The sequence below is a fragment of the Sarcophilus harrisii genome, chromosome 1 (assembly GCF_902635505.1).
Source record: "Sarcophilus harrisii chromosome 1, mSarHar1.11, whole genome shotgun sequence".
NCBI lineage: Eukaryota > Metazoa > Chordata > Mammalia > Dasyuromorphia > Dasyuridae > Sarcophilus > Sarcophilus harrisii.
This window is the reverse complement of record NC_045426.1, coordinates 168,913,434-168,936,484: the sequence shown is the minus strand read 5'-3', so window position 1 is coordinate 168,936,484 and position 23,051 is coordinate 168,913,434. Positions and strand designations below refer to the sequence as shown.

Sequence of the window (23,051 nt, the reverse complement as noted above, 5' to 3'; positions counted from 1 at the left end):
AGGTATCTTGATAAGACAGTATCTGATATTGTAATAACTTGGGATGGGGAGAGGCATTCTGATATCCTAAAACATAAGATCTTTTATCCTTATCAGATATTCTGATTAAGAGGGAGGGGTGGTTTCCACAGGACTCAGCAGACAATTATAAGCAGAACAATTAGGGAAACCGAGTCAGGACAATAAAAGAAAACTGTGGCATAACAATATTGATTATTATGAGAGAGGAGTAATATGTCTTTTAATTTTGAGAATGTCATACTGCCATATTTGACCAGAATACTTTTGTCTCTTAATGGTTACTATTTACATTGTTGGAGACATATATATATATATATATATATATATATATATATATATATATAAATTCTTTTGATGAAGGTTTTATCAACTCTGTTACTTAATATGTTTTTCCATGTTTCTCTGAATTCATTATATATTCCAGTCTTTTTAGTGTAATAATATTCCAGCATATTAACATACTAGTTTATTCAGTCATTCCTTAGTTGTTAGACATATATTTTATTTTCAGTCAGCCATTACAATCAATGCCACTATGAATATTTTTGTACATATTGGTCTTTTTTTTTGCTGTCAATAATCTCCTTAAGCTACAAAACCAATAGTAAAATCACTGGGTAAGAGATTAGAAACAGTTTAGTAACTTTTCTGGCATAGTTTCACATTTTCCAGAATTGTTGAGTCATTCAATTAATTGCATTTGTATTTAACTTTAATTTTTAAAAGATAACTTTTTATTTTTTTTTAACATTAATCCAAATGTCTCATCCTTCCCTATCCAGAGAATCTCCCCTCATAACAAAGATGAAAAAAGAAAAGGGGAAAGTATCTGACAGTATATATGGTGTTTCATATTCTTGGTCCCCTGGCTCAGCAGTGAAGGCAGGGAGCTAATTCCTAGATCTATGTCTCTTCTAAACTTAGTTTCTCCCAAGTTCTAGTTACACACTGGGTGTGACTGTACATTGAGTATTTTGAACTGGGTATTCCATAGTTATCTCAAAATCAACTTCTGTAGAATGAAACTCATTTTTACCTCTAAATTGACCCCTTTTCCAACTCCCTCTAGTTATCCAAGAATATAGCTTGTGAGTTGACCTTGACTCCATGTCATAATTGAGTTATAAATTTGGAGTTGGGAGCAACTTTAGAGCTCATCTAGTCTACCCTCACTTTATAAATGAGGAAATAGACACCTGGAGCAATTAGTTGAAATCATACATATAAGTGACAGATTTGGGTTTTGAATCCAGATCTTCTGACTTAAAATCTGGCATGCTTTCAACTCTGCTATAATGCCATACAGTTTTCAAATCATCTTGTTGATTCCAACTCTGCTATCCTTGGATGTGGATGGCATTTTCCAGCCCAGAATTGCCTTGGATTTACTATATTGCATCCTCATCATGTCGTGTGTGTACTGTTTCAGTAATTGAATTGAATTGATTTTCTTTTTTTTAAATAATAACTTCTTATTTTCAAAATATTTGCAAAGATAGTTTTCAACATATTGTATTCTAAATTTATCTCACTCCTTTTCCCCACCCCCTTTCCTAGAAGCAAATAAACCAATATATGTTAAACATTTGTAGTTCTTCTCTATATATTTCCATAGTTACCATGCTACACAAGAAAAATCATAGAAAGAAAACAAAAAGCAAACAAAGAACAAAAACTGTGAAAATATTATGTTGTGATCCACATTCAGTCCTCATAGTCCTTTTTCTGGTTGCAGATGGTTCTCTCCATCACAATGAAAAGAGCCACATCCATCAGAATTGATCATCACATAATTTTGTTGCTCTGTACAATGTTCTCTTGGTTCTACTCACTTTGCTTAGCATCAGTTCATGCAAGTCTCTCTAAGCCTTTCTGAAATCCTCCTGTTGATTTCTTATAGAACAATAACATTCCATAATATTAATGTATCATAATTTATGCAGCTAGTCTCCAACTGATGATCATCTACTCAGTTTCCAATTCCTTGCCACTACAAAAAGGACTGCTACAAACATTTTTGCACAGGTGGTTCCTTTCCCCTTTTGTATGATCCCTTTGGGATACATGCCCAGTAGAGACCCTGCTAGATCAAAGAGTATGCAAAGTTTGATAGCCCTTTGGGTATAGTTTCATATTGTGCTTTAGAATGGTTGAATCAGTTCACAACTCCACCAACAATGTGTTAGTGTCCTAGGTTTCCCATCTTTTCCTGTCATTTTAGCCATTTATGAGGTGTATAGTGGTACCTCACAGTTGCCTTAATTTGCACTTCTCTGATCAATAGTGATTTAGGGCATTTTTTCATATAACTAGAAATGGTTTCAATTTCTTCATCTGAAAATTGTCTGTTCATATCCTTTGACCATTTATGAATTGGAGAATGATTTATATTCTTACAAATTTGAGTCAATTCTCTATGTATTTTAGAAACAGAACCCTTGGATATAAAATTTCCCCCCAGTTTTTTTGCTTCCCTTTTAATCTTGTCTGCATTGGTTTTGTTTGTACAAAAACTTTTAAACTTAATCAGTATTATCCGTTTTGCATTTCATAATGTACTCTAGTTCTTCTTTGGCCATAAATTCCTTCCTTCTCTACAGATCTAAGAGGTAGACTATCCTTTGCTCCTCTAATTTGCTTATAGTATCACTGGTTTATGTCTAATTCATGAATCTATTTTGACCTTATCTTGGTATAAGGTATTAGTGTTGGTCATTGCCTAGTTTCTGCCATACTATTTTTCAATTTTGAATTGATTTTCTTTGCCTTTTAATTTCTCATTCATATCATTCTCTTTACCATCGCCAAAGTGATGATTTTAAAGCACAGGTTTGTCCATGTATCTCTTTTCTGCTTTCTTTTTTTAAATTTTTTTTAATTTTTAAAAAAATTTTTTATTTAATAGCCTTTTATTTACAGGATATATGCATGGGTAACTTTACAGCATTAACAATTGCCAAACCTCTTGTTCCAATTTTTTACCTCTTACCTCCCCCCCCCCTCCCCCAGATGACAGGATGACCAGTAGATGTTAAATACTCTTTTCTGCTTTCAATAAACTTCAACAACCCTGTGTTACTTGTGGGATAAGATACAGATTTCTATGTTTGATATTTAAAACTCATTCATTTTGGCTCCAACCCACATTTCTATACTTATTATACATTACTCACCTCTACACTCTTCAGTTTAACCAAACTGTTGTTCTTGCTATTCTTCAAACAAGATATTCCTTTCTGTCTTCTGTTTCTGGACTTTTGCAACACTCTGTTCCCCAAGTCTGGAATTCATTCCCTTCTTAACATGGCCTCTTAAAATCTCTAGTTTCACTGACTATAACATGCAAACTCTTGCATAAAAGCCTTTCCTGGTTCTCACAGCTCTTAGTATCTTCCCATCCTGCAAATTTTCTTGCATTTATTTTGTATGTATTTTTTAACATCCTTATATTTGCACATGTCAACTTTCCCAATAGCATGCTATGTCCTTGAAGACAGGAACTGTTTCGTTTTTGTCTTTATATACCCAGTGCTTTAAAATATCTTTTGGGATATAGCAAATGTTTAATTAATGCTTATTAATTAATTAAGGTGCATTTTCTTAATTTTTGAGTTATATTCATTTCTGTCTTTCTATTTACATTGTTTCCAATGTATATGCAGTTAATCTGGTTCTGTTTATTTCAGTCTTCCATTGTATGTTGGAATTTCTCATATTCATTGTATTCTGTTACACTAAAAAAAAATTTAGTTGGTTTCATTGTTCTTCAGTTGATAGACATCTATATCACAGTATTTTGCTAACATAAAAAGCAGTCTGTGCTTTAACTTAGAACAAGTTAGTGTGATCATTGTCCTTTGTATTTGACCTGAGTTTTGTTGCATTTTAATGTGATAATTTATATGATGCATATATTGTTCTTTGACTCTGCTTTCTTTACTCTGCATCACTTACAAATGTTCTTTTTTCTTTTGTCTTTGTTATATGTTATGGCACCATGATATTCCCAAAAAGTCATATACCACAATTTGTACAGTCATTCTCTAATTGCTGGGCACATAGTTTGTCTTAGTTGTTATAAATAGTGGTGCTATAAATATTTTTGTTATTCTTGTCTATAACTTCCTCATGTTTTAAACCTAGTCCTGCAGTTACTGGATTAGAACGTGCATCTATAAAAAGATGGACACTATAGTCTATTCTAGGCAAACTTTGTCATTGACTTTGTTAGTAGAATTTTGGTATTGATAGGATCATTTATTTGGAACTGAAAGGACCCTTAGATGCCATCTGGTTCAGTCTGTCCACATGTTAAATTAAGGTAGTTTAATCTAAAGATATCAAATGTACAAATTTCTGATAAGAGAGTGATTCTAACTTTTCTGCAAGTTGCAGATAAAAAAAAAACATTTCATAACTTTAACAATTGTAATTGAATTCAGCAGTTTTGTAGTCCTTAATAGTTTAGGAAATTTTTTTTTTTGCCAGGTACTTAGGTACTTCTGCACTTTCTAGTGGACTTCAAAATAAAAAATGGCAGCAGTGGTCTATCATCAAATTTATGTTTGGTGCTAGTAGAGTTATTAAAAGAAAAGATTTTGGAATTACTGTTTGAAACATACAATATTTTATGTGTTTTATGAGCCCTGTTGGAAAAGGTAAGGGAAGAAAATGGATAGATGTAAAAGAATACAAAGAGATAATAATGAAAGTAATAGAAAATGTGGAGATAGAACAATATCTTCTTTTGGAGTCATTGAGAAGAGAGATGGAGGCTGAAAGAGACATTATTTCCCTTATTTATTAGAGAAAGTAAGAGGAAAAGATGAGGGAACAATGTATAATCAATTCTTAATTATCATTATACTACTTGTGGATCATTTCCCTGTTCTTGCAACTTGGACATCTAAATCATTTATCAGTCATTTAAGATGAATCTTTATCAGTAAATCATATTATTTTGTTGAGAGCTTTAATGTATAAAAAGGGCAAAACCATTGCTAAATAAAGTTTGTGGATTATTATTTTTCCTCTGCCACATGCCCTATCCTTATATCCCATCATATGATCTTTGACACTTGAAATAGGCAACATTGCCATGGTTGATATATATTCATTATCATTGTCACTAATGTCCAATTATATATTTATTCTCCCAAAATGGAAATACAGTAGTGCTAGTTTAATACTTTTGAATTTATAATTATACTGAAAAGTTTTGAGAAAATACCTTTGAATTTTTTCAGTCATCCTTAATGATGGACTTAAGATTTATTCCATTAGAAACTTCAAGAAGATTCTAGTTTTCCCAGTTTCTAAAAAGAAAATCTTATCCAAAAGGATAAGATAAAAATCTAGACAGTCTTTGTGACTTTAGGCTTTAATTTATAATTTAATTAACTACTAAATTCCAATGAAGTTGACAAAGTGATCATTTGAATAGAATAGAACTTGAATAGAATTTCCTAAAGTGATCATGACAATCAAATATAATAATATAGCTTGTAACCTTAAAAAATTAATATACATACCAAGTATTCATTATTGTTGTTGCTAGAGGAGCTTTAGATGCTGGAAGTGTTCTCTAAAGAAAACTTGTTGACTTCAGACCAGTCATTTGAGTCTCTTTAGGAGGGAAAGACTTTGTAATGATTCGTAATATATATGATATTTGTGAAAAATTTTTAACTTTTTAATTGTAGTAAAATATAGAATGTGGAATTTAGTATTAAAACATTTATATAGTTCCTATGATGCTCCAGGCACTGTGCTTAACACTTTTATAAAGATTATTTCATTTGAGCCAAACAATCACCCGTGGAGATAGTAGTGTTTTTCCCCATTTTACAGTTGAACTTGAGGCAAGCGAAGTTAAGTGACTTTTCCAAGGTCAGATAGAACTTGGAACTTTCTGACTCTTGTCTTGGCACTTCTTCATTGGAAAATCCAGAATTCTGTAAAGTACTTTGACATTAGCACACATTATCCAGTGACAGTAGATGCTAAAATTATTGGCCTTCTGTATTTTTGCTTTTCTGTTTACCAGTAGTATTTTAATATATGTTTTTGTCAATTAAGAAATGTTTCTCTAAAAGAATACATCCAGGAGAATATGTTGTACTCTTCTAACCAAAACTGCTTCAGGCAATAGAAGCTTGTTAAATACTTAATACTGAAACCCGGGAGAGTAAGTGCACAAAAATGTTATTTGCCTGACTTAAGTATCAATTAAACTAATGAATAATCCAGCTGTAAATAAGCTTGCCACAATTGGGTAAGAATGTCATTTAATTCCAGACTTAAAGACTTCCAACTTGTGAGCAAGGTTTTATGTTGACAATTATAGCATACCAAAAGCATTTTAACAAACCTTATGATTATAACTATTTTCAAGGTGATGCATAGTAATATAAATAGCTATCCTCCCTGAGGGAAAAATACCTTTTTGAGAGAAACAACTCTTCTACTTTTTACCCTGGTAAGTTTCCATTATAAAAATGTAATACAGATTTATCAGTAAGAAGTGTTTTGGAATTCACGATTCTTGCAGAAGCAGTGTAAATATTCCAGTGGATAGAGCACTGAACATGGAGTCAGAAAGATCTGTATTCAGATTGAGCCTGGGACACTAGCTGTGATCTGGCAAATCATTTAACCTCTATCTGCCATAGTTTCCCCCAATTCTAAAATGTAATAGCACCTACCTCACAAGCTTGTTGTGAGACTCAAATAAGATAATATTTGTAAAATGCTTAGCACATAGTAGTCATTTAATAAATGCTTTTTTCCCCTGCCTGCTTGCCTTCCATGAAGATTTGGAACTTTTAGTTAATTTAAAATCATATATTTATATTAATGTATTTAGTTATTTTATATTAATATTTTTAGTTGAAAGTTCTATAAAGAATCAGTCAGAAATAATTAACAGAGAAGTCACTGGGATTAAGAAAGGTCTCCTATAGAAGGTCAGATTTGTTGAGACTTTAGTAGTCAAAAAGGAGAAGGGAGAATGTTCCAGGCATAGGAAACAGCCAGAGAAATGCCTGAAACCAGAATGTCTCGTTCATGGAACAACCATGAAGCTTACTGTAACATAAATATAGTTTCTCAAGATTTATTTTGTTAGAAATTAATATGGAGTTAATATTTCTCAAAGTTTTTTTTAACAAATACTTTGTAAGTTTAGGTATAATGTAAAAAAGAATGCATAAGATTAAAAAAATAATGCTTAAAAATAAAGATAAATGTAATATGAAAGTTGCAGAACCCGTTAGGGTTTCTTGTCTTCAGATGAGACAAAAAAGGTTGTTGAAAAACAGTAGGTCAATTTAAGAATTGTGATAAAATTACAGATATGTCAACAGGGTTCAGAAATCAACTCCTCTATAAGCCTTACCCCTTTGCCAGGTGTGGAGCAGAGGACAATATGAGTGGAACATTTAATATTAATCTTTCTTTTATCTAAAGAAACCCTAAGAATCCTCAAATTTAATCCCTTACTTTCCAGATAAAGAAACTGGGCTGAGAGTTTTATGGGCTTAGCCAGGTGTTAAGCTAGAGACATAGAAATTTAGGAGTAGGGAGGGACTTTTCTATAGTTAATCAGGTTAAGAAATTGTACTTTTCCTGTACTTTGGGATAATTTAGGAAAATTATTAGAGTGGTTTTCCTAAAGTGCATCTGATAATTGTGTGAAGGATAGGTAAAATGGATATTTGAGATAGGAAGACCAATTTAGGAAGATTGTAGAATAGTTCAGGTGGGAGGAGCTGATGGTCTTAAAACTAAATTGATGGCAATCTGAGTGGAGGGAAAAGGTTGGATGTGCAAGTATAGAGGACGTATAGCTATTATGTAGAAAATCTGGGATTTAATCCCTGTTTAACTCCAAATTTAATGCTTGTTTTATGCCACACGCTATCTTCTAAATTTTCTGGTGCATTTGATCTTTTTAAATACTGACTCCTGAGTTTTTGATTAAATTTTTATTTCTAGTGTTTGTTTTGATAAATTGGACTCCATGACACTTTCTAGCTCTGAGATTCTGTAATATAAGGAAAGTTGATGTTTCTTTTTTTAAGTTTAAGTTAAACTATGGTTTTCTTAATTATACTACTAATCAACTAATATGCCAATTAGATGTAATATTTAAGTATTTATTATTTATTAAATATTTAATTTATCTCTAAACACCTGCTTTCGGACTAGACTTCTTTACCTTCATCTATCATCCATCCCTACCTCCTACTAATTTTTTTCTTTGGAAACTAATCAAATCAGCATACCCATTACTTTTGGAAAAAGTGTGTTGCTTAATTGCCCTATGATTCTACTCTGAATCTCTGTAACTCCCCAGACCAAAAAACTCTTCCCTGGTTATCCTATACATAATATTTCATCCTATTGACACATAAGCCTTCTTAAATGCAGGAAATATCTCTTTCTCTCTGTTTCGCTCTGTCTTGATCTGTCTCTCTGTCTCTCTGTCTCTTTCTGTCTGTCTCTCTCTAATATGTGGATTTGTTTGTGTCCTTAGATCCTTAGGATTTAGCTTTAGTGATTGACACATCTTATAAATACTTTTTCATTCATTCAACCTACTTTCATTTGACAAACATTTATTAAATGCAATATAATCTAATTGGGATAGATGGAGGATGAGATGTGTACTTCAGTGTATTCACAAGCTTATTAATGTGAACATTCCTTCCATTGGTATGGATCCTATCCACAACACTTTCTCATCTTATATAGTTTCTCTCTTATATTTTCCCATAAATCCTTCATAGGACATCTGAAATGCTTCCTCTAGATCTTTTGGCATTCTATGGGTACCAAAGTCATATTACAATTGTATATTTATTACTTATTACTAATCTGTTTGCATGAAGATTTACCTTTCAAATTAGGTATTTCCTGGATATCTAAGTTATTTTTGATATACTACAGCCTATTTATGTCTTCCATACATCTATCTGTTGCCTCCCTGTCACTTTGATTTGTCTTCGGACTGTATTCTTTTTTTTTTTTTTTTTTTTTTTTTTACTATTATTATAACTTTTTATTTACAAGATATATGCATGGCTAATTTTTCAGCATTGATCCTTGCAAAACCTTTTGTTCCAATTTTTCCTCTCCTTCCCCCCATCTTCTCCCCCAGATGGCAGGTAGACCAATACATGTTAAATATGTTAAAGTATATGTTAAATACAATATTTATATACATATCCATACAGTTATTTTGTTGCACAAGAAGAATTGTACTTTGAAATAATGTACAATTAGCCTGTGAAGGAAATCAAAAATGCAAGCGGACAAAAACAGAGGATTGGAAATGCTATGTAGTAGTTCACAAAGTGAACACTGGGTGTACTTTGTTCTATTCATTATTGAACAAATGGAACTGATTTGGTTCATCTCATTGTTGAAGAGAGCCACGCCCATCAGAATTGATCACCATATAGTATTGTTGTTGAAGTATAAAATGATCTTCTGGTCCTGCTCATTTCACTCAGCATCAGTTCATGTAAGTCTCTCCAAGCCTCTCTGTATTCATCCTACTGGTTGTTTCTTACAGAACAATAATATTCCATAACATTCATATACCACAATTTATTCAGCCATTCTCCAGTTGATGGGCATCCATTCAGTTTCCAGTGTCTAGCCTCTACAAAGAAGGCTGTCACAAATGTTTTTGTACATACGGGTCCCTTTCTCTTCTTTAAGATATTTTTGGGATATTAGCCCAGTAGTAGCACTGCTGGATCAAAGAGTATGGCGCAGTTTGATAACTTTTTGAGCATAGTTCCAAACTGCTCTCCAGAATGGCTGGATGTGTTCACAATTCACCAACAATGTATCAGTTTCTCAGTTTTCCCACATCCCCTCCAACATTCAGCATTATCTTTTCCTGTCATCTTAGCCAATCTGAGAGGTGTGTAGTGGTATCTCAGAGTTGTCTTAATTTGCATTTCTCTGATTAATAATGAGTTGGTGCATCTTTTCATATGGCTAGAAATAGTTTCAATTTCTTCGTCTGAGAAGATGTCTGTTCATATCCTTTGACCATTTATCAATTGGAGAATGGCTTGATTTCTTATAAATTAGATTCAATTCTCTATGTGTTTCGGAAACGAGACCTTTATCAGAGCCTTTGACTGTAAAAATGTTTTCTCAGTTTATTGTTTCCCTTCTAATCTTCAGACTGTATTCATCTTGAGAAACCAATTCATCCTGAAAAATCACTCCGATCCTGGAATTTCATGCAATGGAAGTATTGTCCGATTCCTGTAAGCTCTTCCTCTGATTAGATGGTTCCTCCTAGACCTTCTATTTAAGGAGTACACCCAGGGTGGCCATGTTTCATTCCTTTGCAGGGGGCACTATCTAGTTTTTCAGTTATGTTCCAGTCCCTGAAACCTAAGCTTCCTTTTGTCTTGTATTCTCACATTAGAATGCAAATTTTTTGAGGGCAGGTACTATCTTTCTGCTTGTATTCACAAAGTTTTGTTACATAATAAGTCCTGAAACAAATGTTTCAGGCTGGCAGATTCGTAGTTGTTGCTTCTTCAATTGATTTTCACCCATCTAGCATCTCAGAGAAAGTAAAGTGTTGGTTTTAAAAATAAGTAAATGAGGTTTGGGATCATTGAAATTACTTAACAGTTTCTGAAATGCAACTCAGCTTTCTTCCTTACTTCCTATTCAATTCTAAACTTTTAGTTTATTGTCCTTTTGCTATTTGTTCAAATTATAGATTGACAAATAATAGCTTGTCTAATTCATGGATTCTTAATTTTGTTACAGTCATAGACTCCCTTTGATAATTGGTGAAGCCACTGGACTTCTTCTCAAAATAATGGTTTTAAATAATTGAAAGAATTGCTAAATTTGAATTTGAGGTTAATGAAAAAGAAAGATGTAATACTTTTTTTTTCCTCATTCAAGGTCACAGACTTCTTGTCCATGGTCCCCAGGAGATAAGAACTGCTGTTGTAGACAGAATTTTCTTCATCTGTTTGTTTTTTCTCTTGTGGATTGTTAGAAGTCTTTTTTGAGTAGTAAATCTTTTTTGCAGGGCTACATGATCCACAAGATAGATTGTCAGTCCTGACCTCCTGTCTGTCTAGAAAGTCATTTTCATTTGGAAAAAGGCCTAGTTATAATAAGTTGTTTCATGTGTTAGTGCAAAAGAGCAGATTGTGCCAGGACTTTATCATGCGTTGTCCATTATATATTCAAATATAAACATGTCCTATTTATCAATAAGTGTTGGGGAATTCATTCAGCCAACATTTAAAAAGTGTTTACTATCTGTAAGGGATCTTGTTAGAACACAAGGGATGAAAAGACAAGAATGAAAACAGTTCCCTCCTTTGAATACCTTACGGTATACTGGAGAGAAAATATGTGATTAGGCAAGTAATACCCAGTAATTTGACAAGAGAGACTAATAACTTAAGGCATCAGGAAAGGTTTCTTCATGAAAACAATAGCATTTCTCCCTGAGTCTTGAGGAAAGCTGAAGATTTTGAGAGGCAAGGATGGAGGAAGCCATTCTCCGTTTATTCAAAGCCATGTAGGTAGGAAAAGTGTTGAGGTTGAGGAACAGCTGGTCAGACAATTTTCTTGAGACTATGAGTTCATGAAGGGAGAGTAAAATAAATTGTTTAAAAAGGTCAGAAAGGAAACTGTTTTGTCAGGTCACTAATGGCAACCTAACAAAGGAATCCAGTGGTCTTTTTTCAGTCTTTATCCCTCTTGATCTTTTTTTGCCGTTTTTGACAATGTTAATCATTCCCTTCTAAGTGTACTTTTCCTCTAGCAGTTTCATACACACCAGAATTCTCTAGTTTTCCTTACTCTTCAATCACTCCTCTGTTTCGTTTCCTTGTTCCTGCATCCTCTCTTTGCTCATCTAATGTAAGTGTTCTAAGAATCTGGTAGACTTAGGCATACTCAAAGTTTTGAAGCTATGAAGATATCAAGCATGTATTTAGAAGCCTCTCACTTTTGAACTCAAGATCCACATCCTCAGCTCCATATAAGACAATATAACTAAAACTTACTGATAAAGTGGAAAGGGAAACATTGGGATTTGAAATAGAAAGACTTGTGTTCAGATTATAGCCCTACAACTGAATAGTTTTTTGAGTTTGGGGGAATTATTAATGTCTCTGACACTCAGTTTCTTAATCAGTAAAATGAAGACAATAATATATTTGTCTGTTTCATTGGGTTGTTGTAAGCTTTGAGTCTCGTTTATGAAACTCTTTGTAACCTATAAACACTATATAACTACTATCTGTTTTTATGTGCCAAGAAGAATTCATTATGTTTTCCCTTTATTCTTCTTTGTAATCTTACTGACCTCATTATTTCTGTTTATGGTATCAACATTCATCCATTTCCCCATGGTCATAACTTTGGGGTTTATCTTTTACTCTGACTTCCCTATTTGTGTTAAAGGTTCTATAAGACAAATGGTTTTGTCACCATCTTACCATCCCTATTCAGATCTGTTCCCTTCTTTCTACTCTTACTCAAACCAAGTTTGAGTTAGATAAAATTTTCATTATCTTTTGCCTGCGACTATTGCAAATGAACTTACATTTTTATCCTTCTTGTATTCTTAGCCCATCTTCCAGACAGCTAATGCGTAGGTTGAATATCACTTCCCTTAAGATTTTTCAGTGCTTACCCATTGCCTTTAGAAAAAACACAAACTCTAGTATTTTAATCCTTTCATAACTTGGCTTTAGCTTGTCTTTCCAAGTCCATTTTCAAATTATTCCATTTTCAAGCTCAACTGGTTCCTGTATATGTTTATGTTCTATTCTGTTTGCTGCTTTTTGCACAGGCATTCTATTATGTTTTACTTCTGCTTCTGCAACTCGTGACTCCCTTTAGTACCCAGCTTGAGTTTTCTGCAAGAGATATTTCCGTTTCAGATCCCAATAAGGCAATGCCCTTTATCCCCTTCCCCTGTCACTATATATTTATATGTATACTGTATTTTCTTATTTGAATAGTAGATGTTTTCCTCTTGGAAGATATAAGCTCTTTGAAGGTATTCAATGCCTTCCACAATTTGAGTTCTAGTTTCCCTTACCTCCTTTTCCATGTGTTATATGATATGGTCATATTAGACTATGTCTGCCCCAGATTCTCATATTATTGCCTATATCAGGTATAATTCTCTTCTTGTCTTCTGTCAAATTCCTACTCATCCTTTAAATCAAAACTCAAATATTATCTCTTGCTAATCTACCCTTCCATAACAGCCTTATTTTATAATTTGCTAATGCTTTAACGAAATATTGTATGTCTTCAATATGTGTTATCTTATCTATTTTACACATATTAAATTCTGTGAAGTCAAAGTCCCTTTTAATCTAAATTTTGTAATTTAGGGTGAGTAGATAACTTTGATCATAAGCACTGAAGAAATAGTAGTGGTAGACCCCCAAATGTTTTTCTTTTCATTTAATTAGCAATATTGAATATATAATTTTAATTTTGCTTTCTTCACATTTTATATTTCTTTACATCATTATAATGAAAAAATATGAGGAATGTAGAATCTTTCCTCAATTGCTGAACATGTAGATTATTGCTATGGGCCTGCTAGTGGCTGCTGGGGATCTAATTCTGTCCAGCACAATAGATCCTTTCCTGGGAGAGGATGATAATGATATAAGGAGACTGAGAGGCAGTTGCATTCTCTGACCTCTCTCCTCTTCCCTGCAATTTATTTTTATTCCAGATTCATAAGCAACATCTACATCACTAAAGGCTGATTTGCAATTCCTTAAAGTTTCTTAAAGTTCCTTAAAGTGTGTTATGATTCATAGTTGTGGGGGCTTTCTGGAGAACTGATCTGTTCTTTCACACTTAATTATGGTCTTTAACAATTCCCATTTTTTGTTTTATGGAATATAATTATTTTCCCCCCAAGAGTAAGTTTGTCCAATATTGTGAAGCAGCTGTTATCTGAGTCTGAATGTTGAGGAATGCAAACAGCACTATCAAAGTGTTTTCCAACCTATTCCTCTCTGGATGGTTGCAGGGTGAGATGCTATAGCAGGTGTTGAATCTTATGAGATATAATTTACTGACATCATCTAATATCATAATAGTCCATCGTGGAGGCAAACTTTCTGATAAATGGAGAAGTTGGATTGTAGTCAGAGCAGGCATATTTCATAAATTCCTCATCAGTCTCCTGGCTCAGCTCTTTGATGTGTTGTACCATTTTAATTATCCCTACTGAAAAAGTCTTACCAGGATCTCTTCTCCCTTTCTTTCCCCGCGAGTTACCAAAGGATCTCTCCTGAGAGAATCCTACTCATGAACAGCTCTCTAGAGCTGCTGCTTCTTTGTTTCATGTGCCGCATGTTGGGCACCATTTGTTACAGGAGCCACCTGATAATGGCTGCTGGGAATCTAATTCTATCCAGTAGAATAAATCCCTTTATGTGAGAGGATAATAATGATACAAGGAGATTGAGAGGTGGTTTCATTCTCTAACCTCTTTCCTCCTGCCTCCAATTTATTTCATTCCCAGTTCACAAGCATCATCTGCCTCTTTGAAGGCTGATTTGCAATTACTTCAAGTGTTATGATTCATAGCTCTGGGGGTTTTCAAAGAATCGACCTGCCCTTTCACACTTAGGCATGGTTCTTAATAGATTGTTTTATTTTTTTGTTGTTATAAGTAAAACTGCCAAAAATTTTATATAGCCTATTTTCTGTGATTTCCTCCTCAAAAGTATTTATTTTGGAGAAAATGATGCAAGATGTAGAATTGGGAGCTGCCATAGTTTATGAGAAAGGAAGCAAATGGCCATGAAAAAAATCATGATTCTCTTGAGTTGCAAAGTCTCTTACCCCCTGCTTACTTTTCAGCTATCTTATCATTTCTGCCATCTTACATTCTTATTGCTTACATGTGGAACTGTGGCCTTTAAACATAAAAGTGTGGCCATTGTCAACCTGAGTACTTTTGGATGTCAGCCAATAGTGTATAGTGGATAAGAGCATAAGACTTGGAAGCAGGAAGACTGGAGTTTGAATTGTGAGACAATATTATGTGACCTGGGCAAGTCACTTAATCTCTCTTAGCCTCAGTTTCCTTACTGTAAAATAGAGATAATAAGACCTATGTTATAGGAATGTGAAGATCAAGAGATAATATCTATGATGTACTTTGTAACTCTTACAAAACTAGCTATTTGCTTTCTCTTCCTACCCTCTACTTTGTTTCTGCCAGTCTCTTGGGGATTTGGAGATCAGGTATGTGATGGACAAGTATAAAAAAATCAGAGAAAATGGAATTTGAATGAGGAACTTAAAAGGTTCTGTTATAAGCAAAATGCACCAGCTTTAGTTGCCGCAAGTTTGGTAGTATCAAAGCATGGCTCTTTATGTGGGATATTGAGAGCAGGCCTCAAAATCAAAAAAATTTGGCTTTGTGTCTTTTCTTTGCTCTAGGACTAATCTCTCATTTAACCTCAGGCCCATTATCAACTTTGTTGCAGTTCTGACAACACACATTATTAAGTGCCTACCTACTTAGTACAAAGCTTTGAACTAAGGACAGAGGCAGTACACCCTAGCTACCTAGAGGTAGCCAGGAGGCACAGTGGATGATGCAGCTTTGGACAAGGGGTTAGGAAAACCCGAGTTCAGTTCCAAACTCAAACACCTAATAGCTGTGTGAACATGAGCAAGTCATTTAACTGTTGCAATTTCTTCATTAATAAGATGGAAAAAATAGCACCTATTTTCCAGTGTTAACTTTGAAAATCAAATGAAATAATACTTGTAAAGTGCTTTGCAAACTTTAAACTTTAAGAGAGTCCTCAAACTTCAGCCCGCAGGCCAGATACAGCAGCTGAGGATGTTTATCCCCCTCACCCAGGGCTAGGAAGTTTCTTTATTTAAAGGCCCACAAAACAAAGTTTTTATTTCTACTATAGTCCGACCCTCTAACAGTCTGAGGGACAGTGAACTGGCCCCCTATTTAAAAAGTTTGAGGACCCCTGTGCTCAAAGCCTTGTATAAATAATTATCATCATTACTTTTATGACATTCATATAGTAAATTCTTCACTAAAGCTCATTATACCAACAAAATCACAGGTTTGGTTAAAAAAAATTATCTTTATTGGAATCTATTTGACAATATTTAGAATAGCCCGTATATGAGTAATAGAATCAGAAGAGAGCCAGATTCATGACTGCTTTGCTGTAGTCCTTAAGTTTATACAACCAACCTTGACCTAAATTACTAGTAGTAATTTTAGGTTCATCTATTGGGGGAAAATGATCTTTGGAGCAGAAACAATGACAGAACCTTCTAATATCATTAGTACAGGTAGCTCTTGGTGAGGAACTTCTTTTTACCAAGGCAGGTTGACACTGTCTTCCCCACCTTGTAGATATAAGAGCTTTCTAAAGCTCTAGAAGTTAAGTAACTGGCCCAGGATCACATAGCAAGTAAGGATCAGAGACTGAATTGGAGCCCAAGTTTTCCTGAGTTGGAAACCAGTGATGTCTCTACTATGGAAGGTTGCCTCTCTATTATTTGAGTGGCACAAGATAATTCAGAAGGCCAAAGTTAGTTGCTAAATATGTTCCTATCTTTTAACTTGAAATTAAAAAATCCAAACATTCAATTGAAATTTTTTTCAATTGAAATATTTGTTCAGAAAAGACCTTAGTTAGGTTTTTTTTTTTTTTTTTTTTTTTTATGTTTGGGAAGAAATGCTCAACATTCTAAAGAATGTTTATAGGGCTGAAATGTATCTTGTGTAACAAAATACATTTTTACCATACAATTTGATGAGGTTATTAGGGACCCCTTCAGCATAACTGGAAGTTCCTATAATCTGTTTCCTGTTTTCTTTGAGTTGTGGAAAAAGCTGGTTTCAGATTGCATAATATTTGCTTACAGGATTGTTTTCATTTACAACAAATATACTTTAGCATTAGGTTTTTTTCCTTCTATTACAGAGAAACCAAACTGGATGGCTTAACTGTATGTTTTTTTAAATTTTCAGTAATATTTATTTTTTCAAATACATGTAAAAATAAGTTTCAATATTCATTTTTCCTTTTTTATAACAACTTTTTATTTTTCAAAATACATGCAAAGATAATTTTCAACATTCACCCTTGCAAAACCTTGTGTTTCAATTTTTTTTCCTTCTTTCCCTCTTCCTCCTTCTCCAGATAGCAAGTAATCCAATATAGGCTAAACATATGCAGTTCTTCTAAACATATTTTCACATTTATTATGCTGCACAAGAAAAATGGTATGAAAAGAGAAAAAAATGAGAAAGACAAAAACAAACAAACAAAAAACAGCAAAAAGGTGAAAATACTATGCTAAACCACATTCAGTCTTCACAATTTTCTCTGGCTGTGGATGATACTTTCCATCACAAGTCTATTGGAATTTCCTTGGAACCTCATGGTTGAAAAGACAAAATCCATCACAGTTTAACATGACATAATTTTGTTACTGTGTACATTGGTTTTGTTCACTTCGCTCAGCATCAGTTCATATAAATCTTTTCAGGCCTTTCTGAAATCAGCCTACTGATCATTTCTCATAGAACAATATTTCATTACATTTGTATACCATTACTGATTCAGCCATTCCCTAGCTGATGGGCATCCACTCAGTGTCCAGTTCTTGCCACTGCAGAAAGGACTGCTACTAATATTTTGCACATCAACATACATTTTTGTAAGATTTTGTGTTCCAAATGTTTCTCCCTCCCTATCTTGCCTCCTCTTTCCCCAAAATAGCAAGTAATCTGATATAGGTTAAATATGTGAACTTCTTTTAAACATATTTCTATATTTGTCATGTAACTGAATAGTTGAAGGAAGGAAATTGCCAAGTCTAATTTGTCAGTTCTTAAGATACTTAATTAGCTTTAAGGACTATTTAGATTTTACTTTTTTTTTTTTTTTTTGCTACTAATATTGGGCTTTAATATTAAGAAATAAAGCTAATTTAAAAATTGAACATTGATGTTTAAATGAATTCTGGTATAATAAGTTTATTATGAGTCATTTGTATATTTTATAAAGTACACATTTAAAATCATATTTCTTTTCACCTTGATTTGCTGGTGTTTTGCTTATTGAATCTTAATCAACTTTGTCATTTGTAGGGTTTTAATTCATGATTATACAGCACTATGTTCATGATTATACAGCACTAAGATGGATAGTATGCCAGAGAATATTATTTGCCCTTTCTGGTGATTAAGCTAAGATTTCTTATCAAGACCAATTTTAAACAAATTAGACACTACTTTCCTTTATTGAAATTTGTTATTCTCATCTTTTTCCTTTCTCAAATTCACCAAAACATAAAAGTAGATTATAGGCTAGAATCTAAAGTGTATTATGATAACCATTTTTTGTTACACCTTGAGTTAAAGATAGTGGAACTATTTAACATCTGTTAAAATAAACAACCTTTCTGAGATCTAGTAATAATGTTTAAAAATTAAAAATTTACCTCTTGGATATTGAACACCTAAGATATCTTAAATTTCTTTCTTTTTTAAGTGAAGCCTACAAGTTAATGAGAGTGATTTTATCTGGAATGATGAGTTTGTAACTTGAAATGTTATGAAAACAGTTTGAACCATTTTGAACAGAGCTGTTAATATGAAATTATCATTTTGAGTGTTAATGTTTATTGCAGTGTTGTAAAGATGTTGATCTATTTTTTTGTTTAACTAAAACTCTTTCTAACCTTTAGGGGGAAAGGAATAGTGGCTTTGATGTACTCTACCATAACATGAAACATGGACAGATATCAACAAAAGAACTTGCAGATTTTGTAAGAGAAAGGTATGTGTTTTTAATATAAATATTTCATTTTTAACTTTTAAAGAAAACTGTTAAAATGACATTGGCATTTTTAAAAGGTATGTAGAAGTAATCAAATCAAAATACTTTGAAACTGTACAATAATTTTAAAATGTCAACTTATATTTTTTATAGTATAGGATAGAGAGTAAGGTGATACAGTAAACATTTTATATGAAAGAATTTTTTGGTAGACTACAAGGAAGAAATGCTGTTTCTTTAGCCAAAAAGGATTGCTGTAATTCTATAATAAGAAAATGCTAAATTATCTGAAATTATGTGAATCACCAACTGTTTAGCTGATAGATATTACTTTAGAAATTCCATCTTGATATATTTACAAGAACTACAGGGCTTCTTTTAGATTAGTACTACTAATTTCAGAGTTATTCAAATAGATTTTGGTTATTAATGGAATTCAACTTTTGTAGTGCTGTTTGCAAGTCAGTTTGTGATTAGAAACACCTACTTACTATCTTACTTATTTGCGCTCTTCCCCATTCTCAGTAGTTGTGCATTGCTTTCATTAAATAGAATTTGTCATTAGAGAACGAATTATTCATCATAAATTAATTTTCCATACAACTGAAGCTTATCTTCATCTGGCTGGAGCCAATCAGGTATTGATACTTCAGTAAGATTAGTACCTAGCTGAAATGTCTAGTGAAATGATTGAAGGATAGGAGGAAGAAGGATGGCCAAACATTATGTACTTGCTGGGGGAGGGCAGGTTGCTTTAGATAAGAAAGGAGAAAGAAAAGAAACAGGATGGGTTTTCTTTCACTAGACACTCCATTCTTAGTTTACTTCTTCTATCTTCATTTTTGTTATGTATTTCCCTATTTTCAAGGAAGTCTAGAAGAGAGTTCTTAATTTTATGTTTCATGAAGACCTCTTTAAACAGTTTAATGAAGCTAATAGGCTCATTCTTGAACTATTGTTTTTAAACTCATAAAATACATCGGATTACAAAGGAAACAAATTACATTTAAATACATTTACCAGAATAATTTAAAAAACATGATCATGTATATATATACCTGAGATAAAGATACTCTGCTCTAGAATTTACCCCCTCTAGGGATTTTATTTAAATAGGAGAATAATAATAATGATTCTTACAAAAATGGTAATAACTACTCACATTTATATACTTTATTTGTTTTACAAAGTTCTTTCCTCAAGACAACACACTCTGAGGTATTTGTGATTTTTGTGATTTTATAGTGCATTTAAGGGATGAGAAAATTGAAGCTTAGCAATTGCCTTGCCTGTGATCACATAGCTAGTGAGTGATATAGTTAAGGTTTCTTGATTCAGTCTGCTTCTCATAATATCCAAATAATTGGTAAGCTAAAAATAGCTCACATTAAATATAGATTAGGCACTCAAATATTTGACATAGACAGATATTGAAGAATGAGGAAAAGATATGTTGATTTGTTAGGGAAGAAATGGGACTTGAGCTACTTTAGGAATGAGGAGTAGAATTTGAATATATGGAGAGAAAGACAATCCAGGTATCCTAGAACAGTATACGTAAATTCAGGGAAAGGGATAGGGATAAGTCATTTTAGACAGTGGCAAAACATCTGATTAGAGTTGATAATTCTTAGATACAAGCAGCTAGGTGGTACAGTAGATGGAGCATTGAGCCTTGAATGAGGAAGGCCCAAGTTCAAATGTGACCTCAGACACTTAATAGCTGTGTGATCCTGGGCAAGTCACTTAACTGTTCATCTCAGCTTTTCTCATTTGTATTAATACCTGAAGCTTGAGGTTGTCATAAGGATTGAATAAGATAATAATTGTAAAGTGCTTGGCATAGTGCCTGGCACATAGTGCTATATAAGTATTTTGATGATGATGTTTGGAATTCTTAACCTTTTTTGAATCATGGGGTCTTTTGGGGAGTTTGGTAAAAGTTTATAGATCCTTTTTCAGAATAATACTTTTAAATGTATAAAATACCTAGGATTACAAAAGAAATAATGTTGAAATAGTTTTCAAAATATTAAAAATAGTCTGGACTTGTGATATCATTAAAATCGGCAAAAATTTCAGGTGAAGAATTTCCCGTCACTAATGTATTTCAGCAACTGCTTTTCAGCTCATAATTTAGAATTTCTTGGAACACTGAGAGATTTAAGTAATTCTTACAAACACATAATATGTCAGAAGTATCAAAGGTGAAATATGGTTGGCTCTTACTTACCAAGTATCTTTCTATTACCCTTACTGCTAATGCATATAAATAAATATTATGGAGAAAATGGAAGGAAACAACATTTATTAAGAGCCTATTATGTGCCAATCACTGTGCTTTACAAATATATCATTTAATCTTCACAACTTTGTGAAGTAGATTCTATTATTATCTCCATGTTACAGTTGAGGAAACAGGAAGACAAAGACTAAACAACTTAATGCAGAGTCACAAAACCAGTAAATGTCTAAGGTCAAGTATGTCTGACTCCAGGTGCAGAGCTTTTGTCTTTCTCCACTATGTTACCTAGCCGAATAAATAATAGGAAGTCAGATTATATTGGACATGAATTCTTAATCTGGTGCCCACAGGCCCTTTGAATATGCATAAGAAAGAAAAAAAATTACAACTTTATATTTCCCTGAAATTTTGAATTTTCTTTAATTATTTAAAATCATTAGTCCTAGAGAGGATCTGTAGACTTCACCAGATTGCCAAATTCCCATGATATAAAAAAAAAAGGTTAAGAATCCTTAATATAGGCCATTGAATGTCAATCAACAAATATTTATTAAGCATTTATTTATCCCTTGAAGGGATTGTTTTATTCATTGTATTTGTCTAACTCCTAGCACAATGCCTAACCCTTGGTAGGCACTTAACATAATATTTATTGATTGACTGTTTGCCTTTCTCCTCTTTTAGCTTAGAACTTTGTCTCTTTACTCCTTCCAAACAAATTATACTGAAGGATTACTTTTTACCTAAGTAGATATGGGAAGTAACTACTTCTTTAAGACTAATTTAAAAGAGTACTTTAAAAAAGCCTTTGGAGATGATAACTTAGGCTGTAAGATGTCCCCTTGTTAATATTTTTCATCTCTTTTCCCAGAAGGGCCCCTGAGATTTCCAGGTGGGTTTTCTAAATGAGAAAAGATTTTGAACTAAAATTGAATAAAATGTTTATGTCAACCTCGCTTAAATCTTATTTAGTATCTCACTAAGTTATATACTCAGCCACTTCTTCAAGCATTAATTAGCTTTTACTGTGCTAGAGAAAACTTCATATGGTATGATTCAACTCTCTCCCCTCCCCCCAAAAAACAAAATGGCTTTAGACCAAAGAATTTAAAGGTTATATAGCTTAAGCATTTTGTTTTTATTAAGAACAAAAGATGAAGCTTAAGCCTGAATCACTTGATCCTTTCTTTTCTTATCTTCTCCCAGTTCATGATGTTTACTTACATCTTCCTTAATGGCCATCTTCCTCCAAGACCCACAAACATGACTGTATAGTCTTCTTTGTAATTTCAGCTTTTGTGGAAAAAGTTTTCTCTGAGTGTAGAAGGAGTCTTTACTCTTGTATATATCACTTTGTAAGAAGCTGGTGCTTGCTAACCTTAAAGTAAATTCTCTAGATTTGGGGAATATTTTACCCTATTAGCAGCAGTATTGTTGGCTCTAAGAGAGCTGTGCCCCATTCTTCTTTTTTTTTTTTCTTTGTCCTTATTTTATTAATTTATTTTTTAATTGACGTTTTTTATTTTAAAACATATGCAAGGATGATTTTTTTAATATTGACCCTTTGAAAAAGCTTGTGTTCCAATTTTCCCCTCCCCCCCCAGTTGGCATGTAATCCAATATATATTGGATGGTTAAAGATGGTAAAGATATTTATTAAAATGGTAAATATAAACATAGTGAGAATATTTTTAAATGTTAAATTCAGTATAGTCATATATATTTAGCTTGTGCCCCATTCTTAAAAAAAAAAAAAAAAAATTACTGAATCCTGTCCTTTCCTAAAAGGCTGTTAGCCTGTGTCTTTCCTCCTATATTAGCTAACTTCCTTGATGAAATTGTCTGCTCTTGCTGCCTCTGCTTCTTTTCTATCTCTTTGCTTAACTCCTTGCAGTTTGGTGTTTGAC

General features: G+C 33.0%; 1 protein-coding gene across 5 annotated transcripts in view; it reads left to right on the top strand.

Moving 5' to 3' along the window:
• FCHO2 (FCH and mu domain containing endocytic adaptor 2) overlaps positions 1–23,051 on the top strand; it is a 152,128-nt gene that overhangs the window by 5,435 nt on the left and 123,642 nt on the right. For all 5 annotated transcript variants that reach the window (XM_031966647.1, XM_031966659.1, XM_031966656.1 and 2 more), the window contains exon 2: positions 18,808–18,899. In XM_031966647.1, the coding sequence (XP_031822507.1) occupies positions 18,808–18,899 (92 nt within the window). The remainder of the gene's footprint in view (positions 1–18,807; positions 18,900–23,051) is intronic.